Source organism: Pogona vitticeps, chromosome 2 (assembly GCF_051106095.1).
Source record: "Pogona vitticeps strain Pit_001003342236 chromosome 2, PviZW2.1, whole genome shotgun sequence".
Taxonomy (NCBI): domain Eukaryota; kingdom Metazoa; phylum Chordata; class Lepidosauria; order Squamata; family Agamidae; genus Pogona; species Pogona vitticeps.
Genome location: NC_135784.1, coordinates 27,401,901 through 27,416,067, shown reverse-complemented (window position 1 = coordinate 27,416,067; position 14,167 = coordinate 27,401,901). Strand labels below are relative to the sequence as shown.

The window sequence follows — 14,167 nt, the reverse complement described above, 5'->3', positions numbered from 1 at the left end:
ATTCCTGTTCCTTCGGCCCTCAAGAATGTTGAAAATATCCAATGTGGCCCTTGAGGTCAAAAGTTTGGAGACCTCTGCTCTAAAGTCAGAAATTAAAACAGAAGCTAGATTGAGCCACCTGGTACACCGTTGTCCTAAGGAGAGATGTGCTGCATTTCTGTTTACACTTTTATTAATTATATCAACATTGCAGTTGTGTGCATTTGCTCACATGCGTTGGCATATGCAGTTGGTTCACAAATACATGTATGTGTCTTGCCTTCTGTTTTGTTAAATATATTTCCTCTCTCTCTTTTATTGTTTATTTTATTTTATTTATTTATTTTTGCATGTTGCCCTTGTGTCCTCATGTTATTGTTAGATTATGGCAACCCTACCAATTAGTTAGCTGTCAAAAGACTTGCCAATAACTGGTTGAAGTTGAAGCCTGTGGCTCCTTTGATGGAGTCAATGCATCTCATGTTTACTCTTCCTCTTTTCCTGCTGCCTTAAACTTTTCCTAGCATTGTTCTTTTCTGATGAATCTTGTCATGGTGTGGCACAAAGTGTCACACCAGCAGAAGATAGGCAGCAGTTCCAATGATGAAAGGGGCAGAGAAACTCTTGAAGGGATTCAGCAAAGTATTTGCGAAGGCTTTCACGGCCGGGATCTAATGGCCAAAAAGCCCGAAAAACCCACAACAACAATCAGCAAAGTGTCAGGTGGAACTCATGGAGGGTCTTTCATAGACAATGGCAGTACCACTCACGCAAATTCTTAGTACTGTGCAGAAAGCAGCAATGATAAACCACTTCTGAACATTTTATAGTTTATTTATTTAATGTATTATTTAAAATACTTTTCCCCTTAAAAAAAGACCCAAGGCGGCTTACATTGGAAGACAGTATTTAAAGCTGAAAACTGAGTAGAAAGAGACAGCTTAACTTTGACAGCTTTATGATGGGACAAACCACAATGCCCCAACATACAGGTGCATTAAAAGCATGCTTGTCTATTAGGAGTTTAAAGCTTGGAAAAGTTACTTTTGTGGAGCTGGAGGTTCTGGGAGTTGCAGTCCAAACAAGTGGCTTTCCCAAGCTGTTTTAAAAGATGTAGCCGACTACATATTCAGCTATCCCCCCTAAATGCAGAAGGGAAACTGAGGCGCTGATTACTCGGCGCTGCGAACCAAGCCTCCGTCGTAACCACAGGCGGGTTTGGTGGAAGAGAACGGGACAGGAGAGGCTCTGAAAGGGCAGGGAGACTACAACTCCCACAGAGCAACGGGGCGTCTCGATGACCCGCCTCTTAATACCCTCGCGTTTCATTGGCTGCTGGGAGGAAGACCGAGCGCCTAGACGCGGAATGAATGGCTGTGCGGGGAAGGGGAGAAAATGGGCGTGCGCGTCGCTTGAGCGCGGCAGCCCTTCGACCGGGGGAGGGGCGGGCGAGCGAGCGAGTTGCCCGAGCAAGAAACGGACCCGAAGGAAGCCCTGGAACGGACTCCTCGCCAATGCAGGTAACGAGCGGAGGCGAAGCGTGTAACGAGTAACGGGTGGCGTTATTCAGTCGGTGGCTTTGCAGGATTTCCCAGAACTTTAGAAGGGGGAAAAATCCTGAGCTGTCTCCCCTTTGTTTGAGTCCCTCCCCCCCCCACTTTTTAAATGGATCGAGAGGGGGAGGAATGGAAGGGACTGGGTTTTGGCTCGCTCTTGTGTGTATTTGGGAAGCATTTAGGAAAGGGGGGGAAACAGGAGCACAAATTATGACTTCTTAAAAATGGCGGAGGGGAAAAAAAAGATAGATGTTTCTGATCCTGATTTTCTGCTTTTAAATTCAAACCGAGCAATAGCATCTATTAATTATGCCGTGTATATTGGCAGGATTAGTGCTTTTCTAAGTCCAGGATCTTAAGATTTTGCAGCAAAATCGAGACCAGTGTCTCAGATCGTCTGTGTGTGAGGTTTTTTCTAACATTGCTGACGTTCAAGTCCACCTCCTCCAAACACAACTTGCGTCTCGGGCTGCTTACTGCCTCATTAAAAATAGAAGAAGGGAAAAAATATATGACTGCTGTAGTTTTCTTTTGACGCTGCGGTGCAATAAAAAAAGCCCAGCTCGCAGGCATGTATCCTTATCCTCATTACGTTTATTTACATGCAAGTTTCACAACACCGCCCTCGCCTCCTAACTCGGATCGAGGCTGGTGGCGCCTTAGAGACGAAGCCCTCAGCCATGCCCTGGTGTGGATTAGAGCTCCCTTCACCTATTGATTCCTCTCTTTGCCTGCTGCTGACGACAACATCATCATAAAAAAGCAAACAAACTCTGCAACATCATAAAAATCGTTGCCGCAGTGGTGCAAAAAAGCAACAAAACATCACCACCAACAAACACAACACAAAAACAGAAGGCATGAGTATGTATAGTCATTTTTTTAGGTAGAAAGCAGCAACCTCTCAACTAACCCAGCGTCTGTATTTTCTGGTGACAGGATAATAAATTGTGCAGAACTACTTTCTCATAAGTATCCCTAGCTACCTGTGTCTGGCCTTTTGTGTCTTTTTCTGCTATCAACCATCTAATTAGATTGTAAGATCCTTGGCTTCTTTGTCTCTAAAGCACTAGGCATGTTGATGATGTATCATATTTGCAGTGGTTGTTAGTCTGTGCGGTGGACTTGTGCACAACAGCTCCCCTCCAAAAAATATACTAGTCTTTAAAAACCAAGTTTTTGTCTTTTTATCTTTTAACTTTTTAAAAAATTTGTTTTCACCTATAATATTTGCAGTGGTATCTTAAGGAGGTGGATTACAAAGTAAAACTGTCATTATTCATTAGTTCTTGTACCTTTCCAGGTAGTTTTGCATCCTTAAAGGAGTCAAAGAGTACAGTGCCTTGTGACACAGCGGTGACTGAAGTATATCTGTGTGTCAGATTACCTTCGGCCACCAAAATCCACCACAGAATGCATGGGTCTGTGTGAGCAGCTAAATGACGTGATAACGTTGATTGCTATACTGCAGGTTTTTGGAACGGGATGCCACTTTCGAATGCTTTTCCAACCTCAAAATCCCCTGCAAGCAGAAAATCAGCTCAAGGGCAGTGGGGGGGGGATGGGGGACATACAGAATAGCTTAACTCTGGCTGTGGGTCTCTTTTTCTATTTGGAAAGAACTGCTTTTAGCAGGAGGGGGAATTCCAAAGTGGTATCTTCCTTCAGGCTGGGCACTTGGCTGCAGAACCAGAGGTCCAAAGTTAAGTTCTCCCCTGTACTTTCCAAGAGAAAAGGTGACCTGTGTGGCTTTGGCAAACTATATAGCGCTCCCAGAAGAATCTTAGAATCATGGAGTTGGGAGGGGCCTATAAGGCCATAGAGTCCAACTCCCTGCTCAATGCAGGAATCTAAATCAAAGCAGATCTGACTGACAGGTATCTACTTTTCTCTTGATCGCCTCCATTGTTGGAGCACTCACCACCTCCTGGGGTAATTGGTTCGATTCTCCTACTGTTCTAACAGTTAAGCTTTTCCTGATACCTATCCTAGATCTGGCTTCCTATGCCTTGAGCCCATTATTATGCATCCTGCACTCTGGGATGATCAAGAACAGATCCTGCATGTGTGATTACTTTTCAAGTGTTAGGATAACACTTTTCAATCTCCCCTCAGTCTTCTTTTCTCAAGGCTAAACATGCCCAGTTCTAGTCCTCATAGGGCTGGGTTTCCAATCCCCTGATCATTCTCATTGCCCTCTTCTGAACGTGCTCCAATGTGTTGGCATCCTTCTTAAAGGATGGGGATGAGGCTTAACTGGTGTTGTACAGAGGGGAACTCAATGGGATTTGGAAACCATACTTCTGATAATGCATCCTAAACTAGCATTTGCAAGTTTTTTGCAGCCACTTCATGCTGTTGGCTCAGATTTAGCTTTTAATCTACAACCATTCCAAGATCTTTCTCACTCGTTGTATTACTTAGTCAAGTATCCCTCATCTTCCGAAGTAGCTTCCGGAGCCAAAGTGAGGTGAATTTTGGTTGTTTGGGGTTTTTCGGGCTCTTTGGCCATGTTCTGAAGGTTGTTCTTCCTGACGTTTTGACAATCTCTGTGGCTGGCAGGTGAATTTTCTCTGGAGTGACAATAAGAGAGAAATACGGTCTCAGCAGAGACAGCTCGTCTTGCTTCCACGTGGGATCTTGGACGGAACAGTGTCTTTTCATGGCAATATATTTTTAATCTTATCTATGTGAGGATGTTGTACTACCCAAGTAGGGTTTCTTTAACAGCCACCCTTAAGATGGCAGGTCAGTCTTTGTATCTTCTTACCTTTTGAATTTCAGCTTTTCCTCATCCTCTTTCCTGTCTGTGAATATCTTCAGTTGAGGCAACAGTCTGTGCCTTGGTTCAGACAGACCGCGATCCACCAGTTCTTCTTCTTGTTTAGTCGTGTCCGACTCTTCGAGACCCAATGGGCCAGAGCACGCCAGGCCCTCCTGTCTTCCACTGACTCCCGGAGTTGGGTCAAATTCATGTTAGTCGCTCCACTGCCATCCGCCAGAGCTTATGCCAAATAAAGCTTGCTAGCTTTTAATGTGCTATTAGAAGCCTTTGGGCAAGATTTAGCAGTATATTTGGTATCTACTTCCATTAAGACATTCTACTGCTGCTGTCCTCCGTGGTGTCAAAAATATGGTCCCTCAGCATTCTGTGGTCTTCCAGATAACCTTGATCTTAGAACTGCAGAGCTGGAAGAGGACCTTCTGGATCATCAAGTCCAGCTCCTGACAAGGAGGCACAAGGGGGAATTGAGCTCCCAACCTCTTCCTCTTCAGCCGGATATCTAAACCAGAGAGCTGTCCAGCAGTTACATGATCTTAGGGTGTATGAGGTGGGCTACAGGAGAAAGGGAAAGTTGCTGATTTTGGACAAAACGGTGGGATCCAGCAGAAATACACCTCTGGGGTCTGGCTTGTGTTATTTTTCTCTATTTGTGACTGTCGTCAAGCTGCTGAGGAAAATTATGAGGCAGTGGAGGCTTATAAGGCTGTTTTGTTTTGTTTTCTCACAGAGCCTGGTAGCCTTTGAGGATGTGGCTGTGTATTTCACAAAGGAAGAATGGGCACTCCTGGACCCAAATCAGCGGGCATTGTACAAAGAGGTCATGATAGAAAATTACGGGACTGTGGCCTCGCTGGGTAAGAAACCCCCGTCTTCATTTGCTAGATGCCGGGAGAGCTTTGATTGGCATCTAGGGGTGGGGTGGGGTAGTGATGATAAAGCTGGAAGTAGGGCCTTTATGTGTCCCCACCCTGGACAGAAATGTTAAAGATTTTAACATTCGTTAGTACATTTGAAAAGGATAGCTTTCAAGCTAGAAAACCTGAATAGGGCTAGAGAGAATCAGTGTTTATCTAGGATTGGAGTTCAAGAAGAGCTAGACAGAAGTTGGCTTCAGCTAGGAAGGATATTGAAAAGGAGAAAGACATTTAAGAGTGAAATCCTACAAGGTAGGCTTCAGCAGTATGTGGACCGAGAACTCCCAGAAGTACAAGCTGGATTCCGAAGAGGCAGAGGAACTCGAGACCAAATTGCTAGCTTGCGCTGGATTATGGAGAAAGCCAGAGAGTTCCAGAAAAATATCTACTTCTGCTTCATTGACTATGCGAAAGCCTTTGACTGTGTGGACCACAGCAAACTATGGCAAGTTCTTAAAGAAATGGGAGTGCCTGACCACTTTATCTGTCTCCTGAGAAACCTATATGTGGGACAGGAAGCAACAGTTAGAACTGGTCATGGAACAACTGAGTGGTTCAAAATTGGGAAAGGAGTACGGCAAGGCTGTATATTGTCCCCCAGCTTATTTAACTTATATGCAGAATACATCATGCGGAAGGCTGGACTGGAAGAAACCCAAGCCGGAATTAAGATTGCCGGAAGAAATATCAACAACCTCCGATATGCAGATGATACCACTCTGATGGCAGAAAGTGAGGAGGAATTAAAGAACCTTGTAATGAGAGTGAAAGAGGAGAGTGCAAAAAATGGTCTGAAACTCAACATCAAAAAAACTAAGATCATGGCCACTGGTCCCATCACCTCCTGGGAAATAGAAGGGGAAGATATGGAGGCAGTGTCAAATTTTATCTTCCTGGGCTCCATGATCACTGCAGATGGAGACAGCAGCCCTGAAATTAAAAGGCGCCTTCTTCTTGGGAGGAAAGCGATGACAAATCTGGACAGCATCTTGAAAAGCAGAGACATCACCTTGCCAACAAAAGTCCGAACAGTCAAAGCTATGGTTTTTCCTGTCGTGATGTATGGAAGTGAGAGCTGGACCATAAAGAAAGCAGACCGCCAAAGAATTGATGCCTTTGAATTGTGGTGCTGGAGGAGGCTCTTGAGAATCCCCTGGACTGCAAGGAGAACAAACCTATCAGTTCTAAAGGAAATCAACCCTGAGTGCTCACTGGAAGGACAGATCCTGAAGCTGAGGCTCCAGTACTTTGGCCATCTAATGAGAAGAAAAGACTCCCTGGAAAAGACCCTGATGTTGGGAAAGTGTGATGGCAAGAGGAGAAGGGGACGACCGAGGATGAGATGGCTGGACAGTGTCTGCGAAGCAACCAACATGAACCTGACACAACTCCGGGAGGCAGTAGAAGACAGGAGGGCCTGGCGTGCTCTGGTCCATGGGGTCACGAAGAGTCGGACACGACTAAACGACTAAACACACACACATTGTATACAGTGGGGTCTCTACTTAAGAACGTCCCTACTTAAGAACAATTCCACTTAAGAACAGCTCCATTTGCTAAATTTTGCTTCTACTTGAGAACAAAAATCCAAGATAAGAACAGGAAAAAAAAACTTTCCTGCTCTTTTTTTAACCTTAGGTCATCTTAGGTTAAAAAAAAGTTCTCCCCCTAGTGGTAGAGTACGTATTAACCTGCTTTGCATTAGTTCCTATGGGAACTAATGCTTCAATGTACGAACGCACCTCTACATAACAAAAAAACAGCCAGAACAGATTAATTGGTTTTCAGTCCATTGCTTCAAAATTAGCTTCGTCAGAAGTGCTTTTAACACTGTTCCCTCACCTAAGGGGAAAAAAAGAAAAAATATCCCCCTCTAGTGGTAGAAGGCGGAATAGCAGCTTCCCATTAGTTTCTATGGACGGAAAAGAGCAGCTACAGATTAAATGGTTTTCAATGCATTCCTATGGGAAATGCAGATTCTACATAAGAACTTTTCCACTTGAGAACCACCTTCCAATACGGATTAAGTTCTTAAGTAGAGACCCCACTGTAGATGAGAACAGTTAGGAGTAAGATACAATGTGAGGGAAGATAAGGTTTGGATCTTAAAGAAGAGCAAACGTAGTAACAGATGGAATCCGTGAAGATATGCTGTGAGGAAACATTGGCATGTTGCGTTTGAAGAATATCTTGTTATGGTTATATTGTTATGGTTATACTGTATTGCTCAAACTAGAATACAGAATTCTCCGTGGGGGATCTGATCCATTCCACACTTTACCGCAAATGGCTGAAACCGCTGATAGTAGCAAACGCTTTTATACAGCAGAGAAAGAGACACATGAAAGGGTGCAAGATCTGCCCCCCTTGTATATTATCTATAGTGCTGTGGTAAACTGCAGGGTTTACTCGATCCAGTGGGTACCGTGGTCCTACTACAATTCACAGTATCAGAATTAAAATGCTGGAAGAATTAAAATGCGATAAGGAGCTGTAAAACCTGACATGCATCGTTGTATTTCATAAACTTATTTGTTTCGTTTGTAGCCACACCTATTGCGCTGTTAGGAATACCATTAGAATAAAGTGGAGACAAGGCCGAAATCCAGAGTGAAAAAAAAAACTTGTACAGGAGTATTATCAAGAGCTGGGTCTGGTGAAGGCTCTTTTGAGACTGGGTGCCCAGCTTGGGCATGGAGGAGCCTTTGAGCTCCTGTTTGCATGGACAAGGGGATGCGATCAGAGGTCGTCACCAGCATCCAGAGTGCCACAGAGATGCTGTTAATGCCACAGGATGAATTGGACTCCCCGATGGTTGTCTATTGCTTTGCATGTGGAGGAGGTGGAGTGGGATCACGACCACCAGCTGTACTTCTAATACAGGGGTACTTACTTCCCTGACATCCCCAGGTCCCCAGCAGTAGTGCTTCAGGAGTGAGATAGGCATCAACCACGGTATTCTCCTGGGGAGGTTCTCCGAGGTGGGAGTCGGTGGCCTGGCTCTTGCCTGGCTCCATTCTTTCTTGGAGGACTGTCCCCAGAGAGTGCAAATTGGAGAGAGTTTCTCAGCCCCCTGAGCCTCAGTTGTGGGGTTCCACAGGGTTTGATCATCTCTCCAATGCTGTTTAACATCTATATGAGGCCACTGGGAGGGGCCATTGGGGGATGTGGGGCTTCGTGTCATCAGTACGCTGATGATACTCAGCTCTACATCTCCTTTTTTCCAACAACAGTGGATGCTGTTTCGTCTCCCTGTCTGGAGGCTGTATTGAGATGGATGCAGGAGAATGGACTGAGGCTGAATCCGGGTAAGATGGAGGTTCTTTGGGTTGGTGTCCCAGACATCAGTGGTCTAGGAAACTCCCTCTCCTTGTGTGTGTGTGTGGGGGGTGACTCTTACCACCAAGAGTGAGGTTTGCAGTTTGGGTGTACATCTGGACCCAACGCTCACCATGGAGACCCAGGTGTCATCAGTGGTCCGTTCTGCACATTTCCATCTTCAGCGGATTGCCCAGCTGCATCCCTATCTTGATGTGGGGGCGCTTACCACTTTGGTCCATGCACTCGTAGTTTCAAGATTAGACTACTGTAATGCCCTCCCAGACTTTTGACCCAACTCTGTGAGGCAGTGGAAGCCAGGAGGGCCTGGCGTTCTCTCGTCCATGGGGTCATGAAGAGTCGGACACGACTTAACTACTGAACAACAACAACAATGTGCTCTACGTGGGGCTGCCTTTGTGACTGACGCAGAAACTTCAGATAGTATAAAATGCTGCGGCCAGACTTCTTACAAGGATCAAGCCGCCTAGAGTGGTTGCAAGACCAGATGGTCTGGGTATAAATAAAATAAATAAAAATAAATAAATCAATCAAAAGGTACCAACATATTTCCCCCACGCCTTGCATTGGCTGCCCATTCGTTTCCACGTTGATTTCAAAGTTCTTACGATTACATATAAAACCCTAAACGGTTTATGACCTCGCTATCTGGCAGAGCACCTTCTCCCACCCAGTTCTGCCAGAGTTACTCATTCCAGCCAGGGCGGGCGGCTGAGGGGGCCTAACACCGAGGGAGGTCCGGAAGGAAAGAATGAGGAACTGGGCCTTCTTGGCAGTGGCCCCTCACCTTTGGAACAACTTGCCAGTGGAGAGATCCGCCTGGCTCCCTCACTAGGTGTTTTCAGGAACAAACTTAAAACCTCGCTATTTGGGCACGCTTTCCCTCCTGCCGTATCTTAATTTCTTATACTTTCACCACCTTGGATCTATAATATATGGTTTTTTGTTTTATTGTTTTTAAATTTGTAAACTGCCCAGAGTAGACCTTAGGTCTAGATGGGCGGGATAGAAATCCAACAAATAAATCAATGAATGAATGAATGAATGAATGAATGAATAAACGAATGAATGAATGAACAAATGGACTTCCCTTTGACAGAAGAGTGGCCTCGGTTTAGTTCTAGCACTGGAAACAAATTCTTATGCTCAGTATGAGCTCAGAGGCATCCTGTTCTTCCATTGGGCAATGTGCAGGCTTCTGGATGATTGTGAAGGAGGAGACATTAGCGAGCCATCCTCACTGAAGCAGACCTCACAGGAAAATCAGGGGTGCGTGGAAGGAGTTTTAGTAGAGATAGAAGGGGAGGAGAGGAAAACTCTAGAAGTGTGCTTAGCAGATGACAAGGGGGAGGAGCTAGACCTGATAGTGTGGGAGGAGATTATAAAGGAGGAGGAAGAGGTGCAGGAATTCAGAATTGTAACGGACGAGACCACAAAGCAGACGGGAGAGGAGGAGGTTGCAGAAGAGGTCTGGAGTCTGATAAAGGAGTTCCCTAACCTAAAAAGAGGTGGAGGCTTACTTCCAGACCCTCTTGTAACTAAGCCGGGCAAGGCGACGATCGAACCACTAGAATGGACAGTAGTGGTCAGTGTGGGGGGAGGAAGGTGATTCGCCCCAGTCCCTGTTTCAACTGGCCACCGCGCGAAGGGGACTGGGCGAGACACCCTTGCTGTGGAACAGTTTCCGCGGTCAGGAGCATGCCCTTGCGGGTGATGACAGATCGGGAGCATTTTGGTCCTGCCCCGATGTGAGGAGCGATATAATGACTCCAGATGTGAAGGTCCGCAGTTATAAGATTTTGCTGGAGTTGAATACGTTAGATAGTTTGAGTTGGTTGATGTTGCGGTTACTGAAAATAAAACCTATTCTGTTCTATTTTTAAAATCGCCTCCGACTTTTATTCCCACCCAAACAAAGGGGACCGCCTCTGGTTTCAGGAGAACCTGATCACAATGATGTTGGATTCCATCTCCCATGAGCATCAGCGAGCATGGCAAATGGTTAGGAATGATGGGATTTGGAGTCCAGCAGTGTCTGGTGGACGAAAAAAGGAGCCATCTTTCCACTGATAAATGGGCTTCAGGTTCCCAACTCTTGCTTTCAATCAGGGTTGGGAAATTTGTTGCCCTTCTGACATGGGTGCCATATGTTAGGAATAAGGATTAGGGAAGGCCTGTATTGCTTCCAAGCCTTGCGTGTAGGATCCTCAAGTGGGCCCTTGTGGAAAGTGAGAGAACGTTGTGCTTTTGGTCTAATCCAGCAGGCTTTTCTTACATGGTTGTTGTGGGTTTTTCGGGCTCTGAAGGTTGTTCTTCCTAACGTTTCGCCAGTCTCTTTTCTTACAGGCTTGTACTTCCAACTTAATGATTCCTTTTCTCTCCTTTTCCCGAGAAGGTCTTCCGATTCCTAAGCCCGGACTCATCTCACGTCTGGAACAAGGGGAAGACCCTTGTGTGCCAGAGCCTCATGCCTTCGATGGAAAGAAGATCTTTGACACAAACTCAGGTGAGATTTTGGGCTTTATTTGGTTTCTAAAATGTATTAAGAACATAAGAAGAGCCCTGCTGGATCAGGCCTGGGGGCCCATTTGGTCCAGCTCCTTGTATCTCACAGGGGGCCCACCAGATCCCTCTGGGAGCACCCGGGACAACTAGATCCCTGTCTCCTGATCCCCCTCCCCTGCATCTGGCATTTGGAGGCACCTTCCTTTTAAGCCTGGAGATTATAACATCCCCACCATGGCTTGTAACCTGCGATGGACTTTTCTCCAGGAATCTATCCAATCCCCCTTTAAAAGCATCTAGGCCAGATGCCATCGCCACATCCTGTGGCAAGGAGTATTATAGTCCTTTTTAGTCTGTTCTTCAGCCTTCTGTAGCAGCTTACGAAACCTCCACAGTAACAATATAAAAATGGTAGTCTGCCTTTCTAGTGGCAGGAAAGGATGGAGAGAGCTGGGGGCTGCCTCTTCTGCTTGTAGGGAAGTTGGTTGCCCTTGATTCTGTGAGGGGCAGAAGGGTCCATTCCTGCTTTCATGAATGAGGAGCACTTGCAGTAGGCAGTGATGCCAGTTCTGGGTTAAGCCTTGTACAGTCTTGGTACCATGTCTGGTCTGTTTGGTCTGATCCAGCAGGCTTTTCTTACATATTGCCTCTGAGCACATACTAAGCATAAATGCCAAACCCTGATTTAAAACAAGATTTGGAAACCTGAAGCCCATCCGTCAGACCAGCACCTGTTCGGTCTTGGTACCATGCATTTCACGGAGAATTTTGTTGGACACAAAGCTGAGCAATGTTATTCCTCTGAACTGCATTTCCCAGCCATTGATCATGCTGGATGGGTGATTCTGGGAGTTGTAGTCCAAAAATGTAAATTTTCTATGCTCTACCCTCCAAACAACATTCCAGCCTTCTTGAAGGCAGTTGAAACCCTTTTTATTCTCCATTTTAAAGAAATATTATGAGTATTTTTAGATCAGCAGTATGCTATGTCAGTTTTATATGATATCTTTTAATTTTTGGCTGCTGATATTATTTGTTCATGGGCTTGGTTTGGTTTATTCCCCACCTTTTGCTCAGTTTTATTATTTGCTGTTTCTAAGCATTAATTTACTATAGAGGTAGGCTGTATGGGCGTTTTTATGGTCTTCAAGGTCACCAGAGTATCCTCAGTAGTAACAACAACAAAAACAACAACAGTATAAAGGTTAAAGATATTGGTCAAAATAGGCCCTTTTCTACTCCTGGAGTCCTCCATAGGCACCATTTTCACCTGAAGTGCCATGTGGGTAGGATAACACCACATGGAAGAGAGATTGCATCATTGAATAATACTTATTCAAAGAAAAGAAGACAGTAGAAAATGTTTCATGTTTTTTTCCTGTAAAATTTCAAAGTTTGGTTTTACACTTATGAAAAATTAGTATAGTTCCCTATGTTCCCTTCTGAATTATTTTTCTTCCTGTTTGCCTGTTGTTTATTCCTTGCAGATAACCCGAGGAAAAAACACTTATGCACTGTGTGTGGGAAACGTTTTACTCAGAAACCGAACCTTACCAGACATATGAGAATCCACACAGGAGAGAAACCTTATAAATGTCTAGAATGTGGCAAGTGCTTCGGTTGCCATTCGCACCTTATGAGCCACCAGATTGTCCATACTGGAGAAAAACCCTATAAATGCCTGGTGTGTGATAAATACTTTGGCCGCAAAGCCCACCTTGCTAGACACCAAGGAATCTATGCAGGGGAGACCCCTTATAAGTGCTTGGAATGTGGGAAGCATTTTGCCTGCCAGTCGCAACTTGTGATCCACCGGAGGTATCACACGGGCGAAAAGCCCTATAAGTGTTTGGAGTGTGAGAAATGTTTCGCCGATCCGTCGGCACTTGTGAGCCACAAGAGAATTCATGCAGTAGAGAGGTCTCACAAGTGCTTGGAGTGTGGAAAGAGTTTCGTTCAACAGTCCCATCTTCTGAAACACCAGAGGGTCCACACTGGGGAGAAGCCGTACCAGTGTCCGGACTGTGGGAAATGTTTTGCTGACCGTTCTGTCTTTGCGAAACACCAAAGGGTTCACACAGGAGAGCGGCCCTATAAATGTGCGGAGTGTGGGAAAACCTTTGCGCGTCAGGAGCACCTTGGGAGTCACCGGAGAGTCCACACAGGGGAAAAACCCTACAAGTGCCTGGTGTGTGGGAAGTCTTTTGCCCGTCAGTCGCACGTCGTGAGCCACCAGAGAGTCCACACAGGAGAGAAACCTTGTAAGTGCTTAGAATGTGGGAAATGTTTTTCGGAGCGTTCTACCTTTGTGAGACACCAGAGAACCCACACGGGAGAGAAGCCCTATCAATGCTTGGATTGTGGGAAGTGTTTTGGGTCTCCTTCACACCTTACGAGGCACCACCGGCGTCACACGGGCGAGAAGCCCCATCGTTGCTTGGAGTGTGGGAAAGCTTTTGCTGATCGCTCGGCCTTTGTGAAGCACCAGAGGGTCCACACGGGCGAGAAACCCTACAAGTGCACCGAGTGCGGAAGATGCTTCGCTAACCGGACACATCTTGTCACTCACCAGCGTGTCCACACGGGAGAGAAACCCTATGCCTGCTTGGAGTGTGGGAAAAAGTTTAGTGCAAATAGGAGCTTAATTCATCATCAAAGGCAACATATAGGTGAGCTGCTGTTTTCATAGCAGAGGGAGTAAATTATTTCAGTGACCGAAATGGTAACTTACTCTTTGGGTAGGATGCTCTGTAATTTATTTTCATATTTCTGCTTTTTAATCTATCCCCTTCTCCGTGGGATCGGTATCCACTGGTTCACTTATCCATGGTCTCCTCTATATTATATCCTTACAAATTACCCTGCAGAATAGAGCAGGTGGAGAGAGGGTGGGTGGCCCCAGTTTCACCTGGTGAGTTTTGTAGCTCAGTAAGGATGTGAGATTTGACCCACCCTGTTCTGTTCAAAGCTATATGTATGTTTATTTCCTGTGTAGTCTCTCTATCAATAAATGCGCAGGAGCACAGGCAATTATAGAGTTAAAATGTGGAATGTGGGAGACTGGCTATGGTATCGTGGATGAAAAGTCA

At 45.5% G+C, this 14,167-nt stretch overlaps 1 protein-coding gene across 1 annotated transcript in view; it reads left to right on the top strand.

Annotated features, from left to right (window-relative positions):
* Positions 1–1,297: 1,297 nt before the first annotated feature.
* Positions 1,298–14,167, top strand: part of LOC110070710 (uncharacterized) — a 29,245-nt gene continuing 16,375 nt past the window's right edge. The window contains exons 1-4 of the mRNA XM_078388655.1: positions 1,298–1,499; positions 5,048–5,174; positions 10,969–11,079; positions 12,566–13,705. Coding sequence (XP_078244781.1) covers positions 1,350–1,499; positions 5,048–5,174; positions 10,969–11,079; positions 12,566–13,705 — 1,528 coding nt within the window. The 5' untranslated portion in view covers positions 1,298–1,349. The remainder of the gene's footprint in view (positions 1,500–5,047; positions 5,175–10,968; positions 11,080–12,565; positions 13,706–14,167) is intronic.